Raw genomic sequence first — 20,030 nt, forward strand, 5'->3', positions numbered from 1 at the left:
TTTAAACCGGTGACCTTCTTGCTGTGAGACGAGAGGGCTAACCACTGAGCCACCATGTCGCCCATTCAGAAAATTAATTCATATTCATTTTCTTTTCAGCTTAGTTCCTTTATTAATCAGGGGTCGCCACAGCGGAATGAACCGCCAACTTATCCAGCATATGTTTTACACAGCGGATATTTCAAATCTTTACAAAATAATAAGAAAAAGGGGCTTTACAGACAAAAATGTGCATTTGTGTGTAAAAATTAGCTAGTAAAATAAACATTGATTAGAAAATATTTATCTTTAACTTTATCAACATGATGAAAACCAAATAAAACATCATTATATGACAAAGAAAAATGATCTAAAAGAGGTACACATATAAATAAACTCAATTCTTTCCCAAAAATCGTAACATGGGCACATTCCCAAAAAAGATGATCGACAGATTCATCTATTATTCCACAAAGGGAAGCATTTCAGGAAGCATTTTTAATAAAAACATTCACTGGATAAACTCGAACCGCAGGTCATGTTTACAAAAGAAATACACGCTGAGGACTCCTGTACAGAAGCCCCAACGTCATTCCCGCGACTCTTCTCAACGCGCATGCGCACCGGCGCGTGTTGATGAAATAGATGCGACATGGCGGTGTTGCTGGAAACAACGTTAGGGGATATTGTGATTGATTTATACACAGAGGAGAGACCGAAAGGTAATTAATGATAATATCAATGATAGACCAATGATTTAAACACGGTTGTACTGTATTTAAGATTATTTGACGTAATAGCAAAAAAACAACGTTAGAAATACAAGAATGCTGCAGCTTTTTAGTTCTTGATTAAAATGAGCAACAATTATGATAATAGGTGATAATTGTGTATTTGAGGAGTATTTAGTGATCATTTCAAGCTGTTTTGTTATTATAATAGTTTACAGGTTCATTTAATGTGAATTAAACTGAATGTTAACGTATAAACCAGGCAGAAAAGTTACTGGGGTAACGTTAATGTTGGTTTATATTCACAATTTTAGACTTTCTCCTTAATAAAATGTAATTTCAGAAAAGTTTATTAGCATATTCTGCATAGGAAAGTCATATTAGACCTTCAAAGTATAACATTGTTCACAGTAGAGTTGTTTTGAGGTCATACTTGCATATGATTTTAGACCGAATATTCAAAATACCATGGTAAACAATACAGGGAGCGTGTCACTGAACAAATGTGTGAATATGAAACCAACTTTACCTCTGTGAAAAAGTGTACTTATTAGTCCTGCTATTATGGGATGTTTGATTTACACAGTTTTTTTTTTTTTAATTATCAACTAAATAAATGTTCCTCTAATTTACAGCCTCGCTGAACTTCCTGAAACTGTGCAAAATCAAATATTACAACTACTGTCTGATTCACAATGTTCAGGTAATACATCTTTCATTCTGTCAGCACCTAAAGCAGGGGTCGGGAACCTTTATTCAGCAAAAAAATGTAGATTTTTTTTTTTTTATCAAATGCATTTATTTAAAGAGCCATTGGGGGTGTGTGCATATAACCAAACCTTTATTTATGTCCATGCACAATTCAAAAATCAGCAAATATTACGCATCACAGTGTATTAAGAAAGACAAATGATAGTTTTTCTTTTTGCCATTGCCACTCATGAGAGTTGTTTGAATTTACATGCGTGAGGTTACCATACAAATGTAAGTTGCTCGCCCTTTATTGGTGTCACGATTCGAGTTAAACCACAGCGCCACATGTGCGTTAATTGAAACGTCCTTTTATTTTAAACTGAGTGCATATTCATTTAGCTGTAAAAATACAATATAAAGGGAATTGTAATTGTATTTTCAATAGAAATATGATTTCTAGTGACAGTTATAATTTTTTTTAACTTTATAATATTATTGAAGAGAGAGCCATATATTTTTCATATACAGCTGGAGAGCCATATATTTTTCGTCAAAGAGCCACATGTGGCTCCCGAGCCATAGGTTCCCTACCCCTGACCTGAAGGGACAGGTCACACAAAAAATGAAAATTCTGTCATCATTTGCTCGCCCTTTACTTGTTTTAAACCTTTATGAGTTTCTTTGTTCTGTTGAACACAAATGAAATGTATTTCAGAAAGCTGGAAACCTGTAACCACTGACTCCCATAGTATTTGTTTTTCCTACTATGGAAGTCAATGGTTACAGGATTTCAGCTGTCATCAAAGCATCTTCTTCTGTGTTCAACAATGACTTGAGCGTGAGGAAATAGAAATTTTTGGGTGAACAATTCTTTTTAACAAATGTCTTTTATTATCTGAATTATTTTAGGTTTATATTTTAGTTGCATGTCTTTAAAACCTGCTATTAAGGAGAAAGCATGGGTATTTATGATGGGAGATGAAGTTTTGAGTAGTGAAAGTTGGATTCTTTTCAAAATGGCGTAAGACGAAGGTAAAGTTACTGTAAATGATCATTTCTAATGCAGGTATCATTGAAATTAGATTAGTTTACTGTATCATTTGTAAGTGATCATTGCTGTTGTCAGTGAATGTTTTGTATTAAGGTGTTGCATCTGTTCCTCAGAGAGATTTCGTCATTCAGACGGGCGACCCCACCGGCACGGGCAGAGGAGGAGAGTCTGTGTTCTGGTAGGAACGAGCGCTGCTTAAGGATGGACAATATTGGAGGACAAATAACTGACACTGCAATATTTAGTCCATCTGCAATTTGTATTGCAATATTCATTCATTTTCTTTTCGGCTTAGTCCCTTTATTAATCAGGGGTCGCCACAGCGGAATGAACCGACAACTTATCCAGCACATGTTTTACGCAGCGGATGCCCTTCCAGCTGCAACCCATCACTGGGAAACACCCATATACTCTCATTAACACACACACACACACACTACGAACAATTTGGCTTACCCAGTTCCCCTATAGCGCATGTGTTTGGACTTGTGAGGGAAACCCACGCCAACATGAGGAGAACGTGCAAACTCCACACAGAAATGAGAACTGACCCAGCCGAAGCTCAAACCAGTGACCTTTTTGCTGTGAGGCGACAGCGCTTCCCACTCCACTTGAATTGCAATATATATATTAAAATATAGAAAGTGCATAAAATATATTAGAGAAATTTCATGAACGGATAAAATACAGAACAACAAAGATGCAAATGAAATAAACAAGACTTTTTTTTTTTTTAAGATTCAGGTTCAGAAACTGAATATCAAAACGTAACCGAACACAGCATGGTCTTCACTGCATGAATAAAACACTATTAACCTTAAAAAGTGACAAATATGACTGATTTTTCTTAAACTGACTTATGCTTGTACACGAACAGGCCTAAAAGCACCATGGACAAGAGAAACTTTCACTTTATTATTAACAGTTGTATTCAGTCAATGCAGCTGTGATGCCTGCTTGACATTGCACATCCTCTTGTGTGACGTTTGCAGATTCTCACATCTCATTCTGCTTTGTTTGTTTCTAGTAAACTGTATGGCGATCAGGCACGCTTCTTTGAGTCTGAGAAGTTGCCGAGGATCAAGCACAGAAAGAAAGGGACCGTGTCTATGGTGAACAACGGCAGTGACCAGCACGGCTCTCAGGTAAACCGCACTCAACCTTTAATCAGCCCACAAGGTCAGGGCGATCTTTTAAGGGCGGTCCTTATTTGTTTTTTAAATGTTCCCTTCATCTCAGGGACATGAAATATCATGACTTTTCCGAAATAATCGATCTTAAAGGGCACCTATGGTGAAAAATCTACTTTTCAAGCTGTTTGGACAGACATATGTGTAGGTATAGTGTATAGACCGTCATATTGGGGTGATATAAGCACACTGCAATATTTAGTCCAGCTGCAATTTGTATTGCAATATTCATTTTCTTTTCGGCTCAGTCCCTTTATTAATCTGGGTTTGCCACAGTGGAATGAACCGCCAATTTATCCACATTTTTTACGCAGCGGATGCCCTTCCAGCTGCAACCCATCACTGGGAAACACCCATATGCTCTCATTAACACACAGACACACTACGGACAATTTGGCTTACCCAGTTCCCCTATAACGCATGTGTTTGGACTTGTGGGGGAAACCCATGCCAACACGAGGAGAACATGCAAACAGTCCTTTTTTTACAATTTAGCAACATAAAAACGGTGGACCAATTGGAGCAGTTTTCAGAACGACCGCAACTTAACGTAGGAGTGTGGTCCCCCCCACCCACCAAATTGATTGACAGCTGCATATTAACATGTCTCCATAGTAACGTGTATCATCTTATCAACAAGACAGGACGAGCGCAAAGCAACCGAGAATAAAAGATCTGTTCAGCGCTCTGTGATCATCAATCATGAGACACAAAAGTATTAAATCTGGATAAAGGGGGTAACCTCGGTGCCCTTTAAAACACAACAAAACTTGGACTTGATTCAGCTGTCTTACATCATCGTTCAGGTCCACGTTAAAAATGAATGGGACAAGAGAAAAAAAAGCATCCGCTGAGTAGTTGGCGATTCGTTCCTCTGTGGCGACCCCTGATAAATCAGAGATGAAGGAAATTGAATGAATGAATGTCTCAAAGTAGTGAACCCAGGATAAATCTGAATGTTTTACATTTTATGAAGGCCTGGATCTAGAGCACAAAGTCTCTTACACACACACACACACACACACACACACACACACACACACACACACACATGCAAGTGAATGACTGCAACAAAGAACATTTTTATAGAAAATAGAAATTGGCAAAAACAAAATCTACAAAACTGGCTTAATTCTAAACAATACTAAAGCAAATGATCTATATGGAGCGGGCATGCCCACACATACTCACGTGTGCAGCTGTTTTTAGATTTTGACGCTGCAACACCTCCTCTCCTTGATTTGGGATCACTCTGAGGGGGTTCTACAGAAATTTGGCTGACTGAATGAGCACTCTCTTAAAACAAATTATATCAAGTGTAAACTTTTTATTTTACCCACAGATATGGTTTTCTCATCAAATAAACAACAACATTGAAATGGGATGTTTTTTTTTATTTTGTGTAGGTTTTATCTGTTTTATTTAACTTGCTTTACTTGTTATAATGACCTGCAGATGGCAGCAGTCTATCACTAAAGTATGAGCCACTATCCAGAGAGCTTTCATATTGAATTTAGGTCAGAAAGCTGGTAGGTAAATGAGCCAAATCATGGTGTAGTTGCAATTTTGTGTAGTAAATGAGTAAAACATATCCACAAAACACAGAATAAATGCAACTATGAGAAGTAAAAGTAAAAAATGATATATCTTTCATCATATAAAATGAACATTTCCTCATGTAATTGCTTTGTAATAGTCTGGGGGATGAACTGGAGGGGGATTTACCTTTTTTTTTTTTAATTAACTGATTGATTAATTAATTAACTTATTATTATGAATTTTTTTCTGGGCCAATTAAAGGTTAAAGGAACACTCCAATTGTTTAGGCTCATTTTACAGTAGGGCTGCCACAAAACACTAATTTATAGTTTATTCGACTAATCTAAATGATTAATATTATTTGAACAATTGTTAATTTTATATTAATAATCAAGAAAACACCATGCACACACACAAATAATATCACAGGGAATGTTAATGAATTTCATTCATGAAATATGACAAAAAAGATTACTTTTCAGTTTTAATGTGGAAGCTAGTTTGTTTGCTTTTTTTTGCAAACAAAATGGCTGAATATTTATTATTAAAAAGTGGAAAACAAACTGCGTCTCAGGCAAGCGGTGCTAAATTTTGAACAAAACATCAGTGAATTAAATATTTTCTGTTTTATTTCATTTTTTAAGGTAGAAATGATTTATCCTGGTGGTCCATTCTGCTAAGGTGACCACTTATATCCAGGGTGTCCGCGGGGGGTATTAAAAGTTGATAAATCAATTATGAGAAAATTAAGGCCCTTAAAAGGTGTTTAAAAGTCTTAATGGCATTTTTACGAGGTCTTAAATTTTGTTCAAGCTTTATCCAAAGTGTTTGACTTCAAAAAAGCATAGACACACTGTAAAACCCAACAGTCCACGTCATCAAATGAGATGAGTGTAGTTAACTCAAAATGTGGGGAAAGTTAATTCTACTCATTTGAAAAGAGTTTTGAACTCAGTTAATTAAATACTTTATTACTTTAACTTAATTGGAGTAAGTTCACAGTACTCATGTAGATTAGATTTTATTAACTCCTCTAACGGTTTGAGTTGCCTTAACTTATTGGGTTTTACAGTACTCCGTTGGTTTGCGTTTTCTTCATTTATTGGGTTTTACTGTACTCCAATTGCTTCATTTACTCAAATTGATTAAGTTCACAGTACTCATTAGGATTAGTTTTTAGACTTAAATGGTTTGTAGCAATCAGTTTGCTCAAATGGTTTGAGTTACCTTAACTTTTGGGTTTTACAGTGCATATTTATTTTCCTCCTAATATTAACAACGGCATGCACGATCCACACGATTGATTCAGGCTGGGGCATGTCCGGCCAAGTTCCTCCGTCCGGGTGATGTGACATACAGTAATTTGCGACAAACAAACAGACGGCAAAATGGGAAAAAGTATGTTTGCGTACTCTTCGTTGGAGAAAGACGAGTTTAAACAGTGGCTGAAGCCAACCACGTCATTTATTCTTTCAAGCTTTGTTTCCTCCTAAGGTTCTGTTGCACGGTTGTGCTCCATTGATTCATTTAACCACAACTGTTTATCAGCAACTGTTTATTAAGTTAAAGATTTGATACTGATTAGTACTTGAAGTGGCGACGAGGTTAAAATCTTCTGAGAAGGGCTTTAAAAAGTCTTAAAAAGGTATTGAAATTACCTTTAGGATTCCTGCATATACACTGATATCTTAAGGAATAAGCTGAAGGAAAGGGATTGAGTGCTGCTTGACATGTTTTAGCTCATGTTTTATGCTAATAATAATCTGTCAGGCTTCTGTATATTAATTCCATTGTCTTTGGATGATAAAATCAGATTATGATTGACACAACGCAACTCTTTTTAAAGTCTTTTCATTTTTTACTGAGATGCTAATGGTCTAAACCAATTCACTGATTTATGTTAAGCTAAGCTAAAACTGCCCCTGCCAGACCTGAAGATTGGCTGAATGGATAAACCCAACTGTTAAACTCTAGAGGAGATGAGCCTATTTCCAAAAGAAAGTGGAGTGTTCCTTTGATGCACAGTCTGGGATTAGATTTGAGTGTTTTATTTCTGTTTGCTCCTAGTTTCTGATCACCACAGGAGAGAATATGGATTATTTAGATGGCGTTCACACGGTGTTCGGAGAGGTCACAGAGGGTATGGACGTGCTCGCTAAAATCAATGAGACCTTTGTTGACAACGACTTCATCCCCTTCCAGGACATCAGGTAGGAAAAAAGTGTTTAGAGAGGGATTGACTTACTTTGAATTAAAAAAAGATTTATCTCTGTTATTAAATGAATCCTAATGTGCAGAATCAGTGACTCTGTTTACATGCGCATTAATGATCAGAGTAAGGGCTTATCATCACAATATAAGGGTTGCATGTCAGAGCAAAGCTTTTAATCCTGTTTACAAGTATTATATATGTATATATATATATATATATATATATATATATATATATATATATATATATATATATATATATATATATATATATATATATATATATATATGAAAATATGTATTAGGGGACCACCGAAAGTGACTAAACAGGAAGCAGCCGGTTTGAGTCAGCGTGTTGTTGGAGATCTGAGAGTTTATTATGTTTATTTCAGTGTCCCAGTCATACAGTTGACTCCCAGTCAACAGAAAGCAGCCGGTTCATCACTTTTTGGGCTTCCTTGACACATTTCTTTTGTGGTTTGCACTATTTGTAGCACATTTCTGTATTTGCATGTGTTGTGAGAATATGTGTGTGTTGTCAAACTCCTCAGTTTTTTGGTAATTTGCATGTTATTTGTGTTATTTGCATGTGTTTTCTTAATTTGCTGCTCATTTGAGCTCTCTCAGCCCCCGTATGGTTGTTCACAGTTTAAGGTGACCGAGTGTGAATGAGTGTTAAATGTTCATTGTGTAGTTGTGTAATAATGTATACTTGTATAGTGTACAGTTAAACTGCCGATTATTGATGTGTGTGTCCATTATGGATTTTAGTTGGCTCATGCTCAGCTAGAAGAGTTTGTTCCTCTAGGCTCGATCATTGCAACTTTTTTGTTCTTATAATTGTCTTATAGAGTTTTGTGCTGTGTTGTTTTTGCAGGATTAATCACACCGTGATTCTGGATGACCCATTTGATGATCCTGCAGGCCTGCCAGTTCCGGACCGCTCACCTGAACCCACTAAACAGCAGCTGGATGTGAGTAACTTCAGTTGAGTGTATTAGACTCAACTACAAACTAGAGCTGTGGTGAAAAAAATCACTTGAGTGTTCTGAGATGTTAAAATTGCATCGCCCAGACATAGGATTTAGGTCTGGGCTCTGGCTGGGCCACTCAAGGACATTCAGGAGTTGTTGTGAAGCCACTCCATTGATATTTTGGTGGTGTGCTTTGCGTCATTGTCCTGCTAAAAGATGAAGCGTCGCCCCAGTCTGAGGTCAAGAGCACTCTGAAGCAGGTCTTCATTCAGGATGTCTCTGTACATCGCTGCATTCATCTTTCCCTCTATCCTGACTAGTCTAACAGTTCCTGCTGCTGAAGAACATCCCCACAGCATGATGCTGCCACCACCATGCTTCACTGTAGGGATGGTATTAGCCTGGTGATGAGCGCTGCCTGCTTTTCTCCAAATGTAACGCCTGGCGTTCACTCCAAAGAGTTCAGTTTGAGTCTCATCAGAGCAGAGAGTTTAGTTTCTGATGGTCTGAGAGTCCTTCAGATGCCTTTTGGCAAACTCCAGGTGGGTAGGGTCTTCAGTCTGGCCACTCTACCATACAGGCCTGGATTGCTGCACAGATGGTTGTCCTTCTGTAAGGTTCTCCTCTCACCACAGAAGAACTCTGGAGCTCAGACAGAGTGACCATCGGGTTATTGATCACCTCCCTGACTAAGGCCCTTCTCCCCCGATCACTCAGCTTAGATGGCCGGCCAGCTCTAGGAAGAGTCCTGGTGGTTCAAACATCTTCTACTTATGGATGATGGAGGCCACTGTGCTCATTGGAGCTTTCAGAGCAGCAGACATTTTTCTGTAACCCTCCCCAGCCTTGTGCCTCGAGAGGTCTCTGAGGTCTACAGACAATTCCTTTGTCTTCATGCTTGGTTTCTGCTTTGACATGCACTGTCAACCCTGGGACCTTATATAGACAGGTGTCTGCCTTTTCAAATCATGTCCAATCAACTGAAGCTGCTGAAGCTGCTGAAACATCTCAAGAATGATCAGTGGAAACAGAATGGACCTGAGCTCAGTTTAGAGCTTCACGCCAAAGACTGTCAATACTGATGTACATGTGATGTCTCAGCTTTTTTATCTTTAATAAATTTGCAACAATTTCAAAAACTCTTTTGTTCACATTGTCATTATGGGGGATAGTGTGTAGAATGTTGAGGAAATCAATGAGTTTAATCCATTTTTGAATAAGGCTGAAACATAAAAAAAAGTGCTATCAGTACTTTTCAGATGCACTGTGTGTCCCTAATCAAGGGGGTAGAGTAAAGGTATAATTGACCCAAAATCAAAATCACACTCCAGGGGCTCTGAATTATTAAGATTTCTTCCTTCTGTTGAACACAAATGTAGATATTCTGAAGAATGTTGGTGAAAAAGCAGCCATGGACATCCATAGTAGGAGCAATAAATACTGTGGAAGTGAGTGGCTGTTTCTTTAAGGGATTATCTACATTTGTGTTGAACAGAAAAAAGAAACTCAAACATGTTTGGAGGAAGCAGACAGAATTGACAGTTTTGGGTGAACTGTCCCTTTAAAGAGCTGTAGATGATGTTGTTCAGTGAGTGATCTGTGTTTGTCCATGTTTTAGAGTGGTCGTATTGGAGCTGATGAGGCCATTAATGATGATGAGGGCAAAGATGCTGAAGAGCTGGACGAACTGATAAAGGACAAGGAAGCAAAGACGCAAGCCATTTTACTAGAGATGGTACGTGTCTTCGCTTGCACATCAACATCAGAAATCTCCAGTAAATAAATAGACCTCTGGAAGCTGCTCTGGTTGAACGTGCTTATGTGTGTTTTCTACTGAAAGGTGGGAGATCTGCCCGATGCCGACATCAAACCTCCAGAAAACGTGCTGTTCGTGTGTAAACTCAATCCTGTGACCACAGATGAAGATCTGGAGATCATCTTCTCACGCTTTGGCCTCATTAAATGGTGAGACCGCACATCACTTCCACTGATAATGAGACCCTCATACTTTGTCGATTAGGGCTTGCAACCTAAAATATAGAGGGGCTTTATTTTGCGCGTCATTCCCTCATAGCCAACTAACGGTGTTAATATGTGATTGCTATGATAACCCTCAGGTTGACGTCAACAGTAGGTGCACCACTCCACCCACAGAAGCAGATGCTCAGGCTTTAATTGAAGATTACCTAAACAGACACATTTTTATAGTGGATTAACTTATACAGATTAATTATTCACCTCAAGGATAGCAATGTGAGCTATCCTTAAGGTACAATAAACCTCTTAAATTTGGGTTTCACGCAGACTTTAAGGTCGTAGTTGGGTTTAGGTGTTGGCTAGGCTTAGGAATGTAGAATAATATTATGAAGAATATGTACTTGATAGGCATTAATAAAGAGCCAGTATCTGTATTATAGATTATTATATGACTACATATATATGTATTATATGATTATTAAACTGTCATATAGTAATATCCTGGTAAGTAGCCAATATTACATGTCTGAGCATCTGCGGGTGTCGATCTATTAACTTTGACTATTGTGCTTTTAAACCAAGCGCTTATCTAGATCTTATCTGGTGGCGCTTTTCCTGTTTCACAAGTCAGTGATGGAGCATTAAAAATCATTTTTGCATATGATAAATATTGTTTAATGCATAATTATTAGTGATAAATCATCACATTTCCACCTATTTCACAGATTATTATGCATAAGGAGTCTTATTTTTCATTGTTATGCATCCTTTTATTTATTCTGTTATATTTTTTAGATGGAGAGTGAGAGACTGAGGGCAGGGTTGCCATGACCAATAATATTTGCCCCTTTTAATTTATTCTATTTGAAAGATTTTATTATATTTTGAGGTGTATAGAAAAGAGACACTGAGGGCAGGGTTGCCAGATCCAAGAGTATGTTCCCCTTTTATTAATTTTATTCGATAGATTTTATTATATTTTGAGATGGAGAGAAACAAACTGAGGGCAGGGTTGCCAGATCCACGAGTATGTCCCCTTTTATTAATTTTAATCGATAGATTTGATTATATTTTGAGATTGATAGAAACACACTGAGGGCAGGGTTGCCAGATCCAAGAATATTTTTCCCCTTTTATTAATTTTATTTTATATGTATTCACTATCAAAGACCACGCTACAACCGTTGCTTGAGAAACTTTATTACTAGTTGTTTGGGAGAAGTAGGTAATGGTTATGTATATTGAGAAGATAAGTATGGATGATCCTTGGACTGGCTGATCAGGGAGTCTTGTCCAGGTAGACTCAGAGTGGTGTGGACGAAAATGAAGAGGATTGGGGAGTCACGGAAGAAAGTGAAGAGCGGAGCGGTGGTGTGTGTGAGCTGGGTGATCGATAAAATGAGGTGCCGGATCAGATTTCAGAGGTGCCGGATCACATTGTTCCGGCACAAACTAAGCCCGGCCTGTAGGTTTCTGAAAGGTGCAAATCAAGCTGCAAGTGGGCCAACTGCCACCATCATGTCATCGTGCCGACTGTGCATTACTCCAGGGTAACCGAAAATGTTACTTAAGAAGCCACGCCCTTAATTATGCACAATTTTAAGGCTTAATATAAACGAAATGAATGAGTTATTAAAAATTCACCTATTCACAGTTGTCATGAAGGGCATTATTAGCTATATACAGCAAAATAATGTATTTGTATCAGACTGTAAACACTTTTTTTCTGTTGTGAAGTTAGGCATTTTAACATTGGAGTCAATTGAAATTTGCTCTGTTTTTGAGTCAGCCCCAAGTGGCCAATCGATGAATTGCAGTTTCAGTTACTTCCATATTACTGCACAGGGGAGAGCGGGAGGTTTCCGCTTGGTTTTGATGCATTTAATAAATTTACAAAGTATATTCAAGAAACTTCAAGAAGTCTTTACTTAAAATTCAAGGATTTTTGGCATTAAAGAATAATGAGTTATTTTGACCCATTCAATGTATTTTCGGCTATTGGCAAAAATATACCCATGCAACATACGACTAGTTTTGTGGTTCAGTCACATTCATCTTCTCTGATCATTTGTGATACTCATAAAGATAGATTTTAGATAGTAACTTTCTGTTTTTTCCTCTTCTCTTCTGTCAGCACTAGTGAAATGAAGCAACACTGGCTGAGGCTTTAACCTGAAACGCATTCTGCTAGTACCGTTTTAGCTGTAGGCAGTGAGCATGTATGTATAGCACAGGCAGTATTTTCTGAATGCACGGAATGCCCAGATGACCTTGCAGAGACGTGTGTTATACACTGTGTGAGATGGCATCCCATAATGCAACAAGAGTTTTCATTTCAGATATGACAGATGAACTGGATTATAATATCTGCAGTGTTTTAAGCCAACAGCATGACATGCTTTTGATTTATGACTCGGGATTTTGCTAACTGGATTAGTCATGCTGCGTGAGGAAGTTATACACTGCATACACACACACACACACACACACACACACAGTGCTCAGCATAATTAAGGACACCCCGTTTTGAAAATGAATATTTTTATTAATTTCTCAGTGAATATAGGCAACGTATTTTGGTGCATTTAAACAACACAGATTTATTAAACAGATATATTTATTAAAATAATGTTTAATTAACATATTTAGAAATTGAAAGATAATACAATTAAATTCAGGCTAAATATTGCAAATAATAAAATACAACCTATGAAATTTCAACTAAATTTTTCAAAAAGTTTTTATTTTTTGCATTTTTTAAAGATTTGTGTTTAATATTTTTCTCTAACATATAAATTTGACTAGTTTTTGGAGCGTTTTCTTCAGTTGTTTTGTTAGATGAGCTCCAGATTTGTCTTCAGTGCTGACTAATCTAATGTATATGCAGGAATATAATATTGTATAGCTTCCTATTACATATATAGAGATTAGTGTACTTGTATATGCTCAGACTGTATATGTCTTGTTGGTCTTATATATTTGTATCTGTTTTTAATTGAGACATTTTGTGCTGCCATTTTGACCTGGACTCCCTGCAGAAGAGGTCTTTTACTCAACGGGACTATTCTGGTAAAATAAAGGATAAATAAAAATAATAATTAAGCACATGTTTAATTAATTCCAGTGTTTTCCATATAAAATGTGACGATATGGTTAAATGTCAAAAATTCTCTGGCATATTTTATCAAGAATCATTTGATAATATTTTAAAAGGTCATATTTGAGGATCACAGTTTGATTGCAAATATGCTGATCATTGTCATTTTAAATCTTTAAATGTGCTGCTTTCCTTCAAACCCCTGAATCTGTCAGCAAAAGTATGTTTAAAACAATCAAATAAGTAGTAATAAGTAATTAGTAGTGGTCAGAATAAGTAGTGTTGTTTTTGCTTAATTCTGTTATGCTGAATGAGGATGGAAAGTTATTATTTATACTCATTGACATATTTTGATATTTTATTATAGGAATGCATAATGCAAGTCCGAATTATTAGCCCCCCTGAATTATTAGCACCCATTTATTTTTTCCCCCAATTTCTGTTTAACGGAGAGCAGATTTCTTCAACACATTTCTAATCATAATAGTTTTAATAACTCATCTCTAATAACTGATTTATTTTCTCTTTGTCATGATGACAGTAAATAATATTAGACTAGATATTCTTCAAGACACTTCTATACAGCTTAAAGTGACATTTAAAGGCTTAACTAGGTTAATTAGGTTAACTAGGCAGGTTAGGGTAATTAGGCAAGTTATTGTATAACGATGGTTTGTTCTGTAGACTATCTGAAAATACATAGCTTAAAGGGGCTAATAATATTGACCTTAAAATGGCTTTTAAAAAATTAAAAACTGCTTTTATTCTAGCTGAAATAAAACAAATAAGACTTTCTCCAGAAGAAAAAATATTATCAGACATACTGTGAAAATTTCCTTGCTCCGTTAAACATCATTTGGGAAATATTTAAAAAAGGAATAATAATTCACGGGGGGCTAATAATTCTGACTTCAACTGTAGATTATCCAACAAATATAAAATCTTATAAAAGCTTTCCATTTGAAAAGCTTAACTCTTTTGAAAAGTTTGAACTGATCACTGAGCTTTTATTATTCAACCATTATTTTGTATGGACAATCTTTTATAACAATTCTTTTATATAAATAAAATCTACCGCCTGACAAAAAAGGCATTAATAAAAGCAACCGATTCACTGAAAAACAACCAAAATTAAAATACTTGTAAAATAATAAAAAATTCATGGCAGCAAAGTCACATGAATTCAATACATAATTTATTGGTTATCAAACAAATAACAAAGACAGTAAAAATAGACATTATCGGCAGCAAATATCCATATGGTAACCGATTTATTGTGCATCTTTTTTTATTTATGACAGAAGTGATTTGAAACTCTAGACTCTTTATTTAATATGTTTCATTGGTAAGTAAAATTGCATTTGTAATTTTCATTAAATGCAGGCACCAAAACAGAATGTCTAGTCTTTGAGATGTTAATTATTATTCCCCTGGCTTTAATCTAATATGTCAACATTTATTTGCAGCTGTGAGATCATCAGAGACTGGAAAACTGGAGAATCTCTGTGCTACGCCTTCATAGAGTTTGAAAAGGTATGTACAGTCTCCAGTGAAAGTTAGTTCATGTCTGCAACCACTGAACACGTAAACACAATCAAATTCACTCTACCACTATATGTTAAACTTTCCCCTTCTATTTCTGTGTTTAAGTCTGTTTTAAAGACCTGTTTTCTCTCACTTTAAATACTCCTCGATTAACATTTGTTATTGCTTCTACTGATTAATCTGGTAGTTTTGTAAAAATGTAAATACAGGCACAAGTGAACACATCATGCAGTTCATCTTTGCGAAATTGTTATAATTCAGCCACGTTGGATGGTTTTTGAGCATGAATCGCCTTTGGAAGGTCATTCTACATCAGCTCAATTGGGTTCAGGTCAGGACTTTGATTAGGCCACTCCAAAGTCTTCATTTTGTTTTTCTTTAGCCATTCAGAAGTGCACTTTACACACAGGGCTATGTAGTTCTGAATTTTATTTTCCCCTAATAATAAAAAGTCTTTGTTTAATAAAAACTGCATGATGTGTTTACTTATTTTTGACGAATGTTTAAATTAGTTTGATGATCTGAAACATTAAAGTGTGACAAACATGCAGAAAAATAAGAAATCAGTTAGGGGGAAACACTTTTTCACACCATAACGGAATTATAACAAGTTATTTAGGTATATACTCTCTCTCTCTCTCTCTCTCTCTCTCTCTCTCTCTCTCTATATATATATATATATATATATATATATATATATATATTTAGTTAAGTATTTTCCCACATACACATTTTATTTAACAGCAATTCTAGAAATTCTAGATATTTTTGTGCAGTTGTAAGCAGCAGACATGTTCTCAATGACACTTACCATCATAAAGCACATTTAGCATCAATCTGTTACTCATAAGTAGGGCCGGACAGAATCTGCGGATGTTTTTTGCCATTTCTGCGCAGAATTATGTTAAAAATCTGAATTATTTTGGGACTATCATAACTAAAACCTTATTATGTGAAATAAAAAGTAATAGCTTTTTAACTTTAATCTAATGTTTACAATGCAAATCCAGTTAGATCCACTTTATTTGGTAAACAAAGCAAGTCTCTCATATAATAAATCTACTAAAACAGTGGTTACCACCTCAGAAATAAATTGTCTCTCCAAGCACCACCATAATGACCAGTATTGAAATACAGTAGCGTATCAGGCATAATTAAGCAGCTACAGCACAGTTCAAAAACATGGCAGATTAATTCCTGTTATTATGAATATTTATTATTGTCAGCCACTTCAAACATTATAAATAGTTTGAACATTAACACTGTACAAGTAAAATATAAATAAAATGTCAAAGTTTAGATTAAAAACATTATAAACTGTACCTGTCAACATTGGGATATAAAAATACGAGATACGCCCCAACAACCGTTACAAATAGGGGGGGGGGGGGGGGTTAGCTTTAAATGATTTTATACATAACAAACATTAGAAAATTTAAAATAAATAAAAGATTTAGCCTATTAAAATCACTTTAGTGATCACATCTGTGTTATTGTACGCATCAAAGGGAAAAATGTGTTCATCTTTTTACTTTAATTATTCAGCGACTCCTCCGTGTACCACTAGAAGGAAGCCTGCGGACCACTAGGGATACATGTACCACAGTTTGAGAACCACTGTACTAAAAGACATAAAACATGAATATTTTCATATTAGTCAATAATATTACTGTAATTAATTTAAAAACTGAATAATTATAAATTTACACACGTTTACACAATAAATAGACTCAATTATAGGCTAAAAATGAGCGGAAATCTGCTGAATTCTGCGCACGCTGATTCCCTGTGGGCCTACTCATAAGCCTAGAAGCACTAAACTACAAATGCTAGCATTAAGAAAGTCTGTTGTATATCTGCCTTGGTTAAAGCTCAAAAGAGCCTGATCATTTTGACCCATTTTATAGTGCGCTCTTTCCCTGCCATCTGCATTCAAGTGTTGCTAAAACATGAGCACATCAATATAGAGTAAAATGCCTTTTGTTTAAAAGCAGAGGCTTGGTTCTTTGTTTTGATAAATAATATGGTTTATATATATATATATATATATATATATATATATATATATATATATATATATATATATATATATATATTTATTATTATTATTATTATTATTATTATTTTTTTTTTTTTATTTTATTTTTTTTATTTATTTTTTTTTTTAAATTTTTTTTAAGCCATATACATTTATATATGTCAAATTTCAGGTTAAAATGCTGACGGTAGCTGTTCTTTATCATGAACAACAGAATGCTAATGTTTATCTTATCAGATTGGTAGTGGTACCAAATATCCATTTAATCGCAGTCTGAAGCCCTGGTAGACTTCTGTCAGCTACAGGTTATTTGTTTTATCTTGCCATTGCAAGCATATTATGTACCATTTTTATATAACATTATTAGTGGAACACGTCTTTATTTGACCTCACAGCATATCAGCTTCTGAAACAGGATACAGTGAGTCATTGTGGAATAATGAATGCTTTTGTATGGTATTTGCTAAGGAGGAGGACTGTGAAAAGGCGTACTTCAAAATGGACAATGTCCTGATAGATGACCGCCGCATTCATGTGGACTTCAGTCAGTCAGTCTCTAAGATCAAGTGGAAAGGAAAAGGTGAGAGTGTCCCTGCTTATTAAACACTATACCATTAATTGGACTGCTGTTTATTTGCTATTTGCTTTGTGTTTAACAGGAGAAAGAAAATTATAAAAGTTTACACGTTTAAGTGTGAGTAAATGATGAGGAAGATGTATTTCTCAATTAACTTTAAGGCTAATTTAATCGTGCGTGCGTTCAAGTAAATATATACAGCTCATTGATTTCCTCAACATTCTACACACAATCCCCCATAATGACAATGTGAACAAAAGAGTTTTTGAAATTGCTGCAAATTTATTAAAAATAAAAAAGCTGAGACATCACATGTACATCAGTGTTGACAGCCTTTGGCGTGAAGCTCTAAATTGAGCTCAGGTCCATTCTGTTTCCACTGATCATTCCTGAGATGTTTCAGCAGCTTCATTGGAGTAAAACTACACCTGTGGTCAATTCAGTTGATTGGACATGATTTGAAAAGGCAGACACCTGTCTATATAAGGTCTCAGGGTTGACAGTGCATGTCAAAGCACAAACCAAGCATGAAGGCAAAGGAATTGTCTGTAGACCTCCGAGACAGGATTGAGACAGCCTTCCCCAAGGCTGGGGAGGGTTACAGTAAAATGTCTGCTGCTCTGAAAGTTCCAATGAGCACAGTGGCCTCCATCATCCGTAAGTGGAAGATGTTTGGAACCAGCAGGACCCTTCCTAGAGCTGGCCGGCCATCTAAGCTGAGTGATCGGGGGAGAAGGGCCTTAGTCACGGAGGTGATCAATAACCCGATGGTCACTCTGTCTGAGCTCGTGTTCTTCTGTGGAGAGAGGAGAACCTTACAGAAGGACAACCATCTGTGCAGCAATCCACCAATCAGGCCTGTATGGTAGAGTGGCCAGACTGAAGACACTGCCTGCCTGGAGTTTGCCAAAAGGCATCTGAAGGACTCTCAGACCATCAGAAACTAAACTCTCTGGTCTGATGAGACTCAAACTGAACTCTTTGGAGTGAACGCCAGGCGTTACGTTTGGAGAAAAGCAGGCAGCGCTCATCACCAGGCTAATACCATCCCTACAGTGAAGCATGGTGGTGGCAGAATCATGCTGTGGGGATGTTCTTCAGCAGCAGGAACTGGAAGACTAGTCAGGATAGAGGGAAAGATGAATGCAGCGATGTACAGAGACATCCTGAATGAAGACCTGCTTCAGAGTGCTCTTGACCTCAGACTGGGGCGACGGTTCATCTTCCAGCAGGACAATGACTCAAAGCACACCACCAAAATATCAATGGAGTGGCTTCACAACAACTCCTGAATGTCCTTGAGTGGCCCAGCCAGAGCCCAGACTAAATCTTATTGAACATCTCTAGAGAGACAGGTGTGCCAAGCTTGTGGCATCCTATTCAGAAAGACTTGAGGCTGTAATCGCTGCCAAAGGTCCATCAACAAATTGTTGAGCAAAGGCTGTCAATACTGATGTACATGTGATTTTACAGCTTTTTTATTTTTAATAAATTTGCAGCAATTTCAAAAACTCTTTTGTTCACATTGTCATTATGGGGGATTGTGTGTAGAATGTTGAGGAAATCAATGAATTTAATCCGTTTTGGAATAAGGCTGAAACATAAAAACAATGTGGAAAAAGTGCTATCAATACTTTCCAGATGCACTGCATCACAGACAGTTTGTTAGATGACCCACACACATTGAATTTAATCTCCAGTTCACTGTGAAAACACGTATTATGATATGTTGATGCCTCTCCTGGTATGGTGTCTGGCCTATTTATCACATTTTGAGTATCGATTAGAATACACCAGAGTGCTTAAACAGATCATGCTGAAGAGGAAATGCTCTTTATATGAGTGTTTCAACAAGTAAACAACCCCAAACACACCAGTCAGCAAGCAGCATCTTGGTTCCAAATCAGCTAGACTAACATTATGGCCAGCCCAGCGCCCAGATCGTAACCCAATAGAAAACCTGTGGGCTGATATCAGAAATGCAGATGAATTGTGGCATGTAGAGCAATCCTGTTCAAAGAAGCCAGTAGTTGGTGCACTCCATGCAACAGTGATTCACAAGAAAGCTAAATCTTCAAGCTTTTTTCAGTTAGTATAGTAAATATTAGCTTTATTACAGAAAAATGCTCACTGCTGTTGTTTTGAACAGCTTATTATTTAGATTTTCTTCACTTTCTGTAAAGTAATAATTTATTTAACCATTTGTTTTCTTCATGCTTTGATAAGGAATGGAATGTATTGTATTCCCAATGTATATAGTGGATGAACCGTGGTTTTATTATCAGTTCTCTTTTCATGTTCAGGTGGGAAGTACACCAAAGATGACTTCAAGGCCTACGAGAAAGACCTGGACAACAAAGCCAAACTGGCTTTAAAAGACAAAGTCAAAAGCAAGCAAGAGTATCCTTCTGAAAACCTCTTCACATTT

The 20,030-nt window shown here is 36.4% G+C and overlaps 1 protein-coding gene across 1 annotated transcript in view; it reads left to right on the forward strand.

Annotated features, from left to right (window-relative positions):
* The first annotated feature begins 612 nt into the window (after positions 1–612).
* ppil4 (peptidylprolyl isomerase (cyclophilin)-like 4) overlaps positions 613–20,030 on the forward strand; it is a 23,009-nt gene continuing 3,591 nt past the window's right edge. Inside the window, exons 1-11 of the mRNA XM_056445468.1 lie at positions 613–701; positions 1,346–1,413; positions 2,568–2,632; positions 3,482–3,599; positions 7,251–7,393; positions 8,272–8,368; positions 9,987–10,103; positions 10,209–10,333; positions 14,909–14,975; positions 17,494–17,605; positions 19,906–20,002. Of these exons, the coding sequence (XP_056301443.1) occupies positions 632–701; positions 1,346–1,413; positions 2,568–2,632; positions 3,482–3,599; positions 7,251–7,393; positions 8,272–8,368; positions 9,987–10,103; positions 10,209–10,333; positions 14,909–14,975; positions 17,494–17,605; positions 19,906–20,002 (1,079 nt within the window). The 5' untranslated portion in view covers positions 613–631. The remainder of the gene's footprint in view (positions 702–1,345; positions 1,414–2,567; positions 2,633–3,481; positions 3,600–7,250; positions 7,394–8,271; positions 8,369–9,986; positions 10,104–10,208; positions 10,334–14,908; positions 14,976–17,493; positions 17,606–19,905; positions 20,003–20,030) is intronic.

Source organism: Danio aesculapii, chromosome 20 (assembly GCF_903798145.1).
Source record: "Danio aesculapii chromosome 20, fDanAes4.1, whole genome shotgun sequence".
Taxonomy (NCBI): domain Eukaryota; kingdom Metazoa; phylum Chordata; class Actinopteri; order Cypriniformes; family Danionidae; genus Danio; species Danio aesculapii.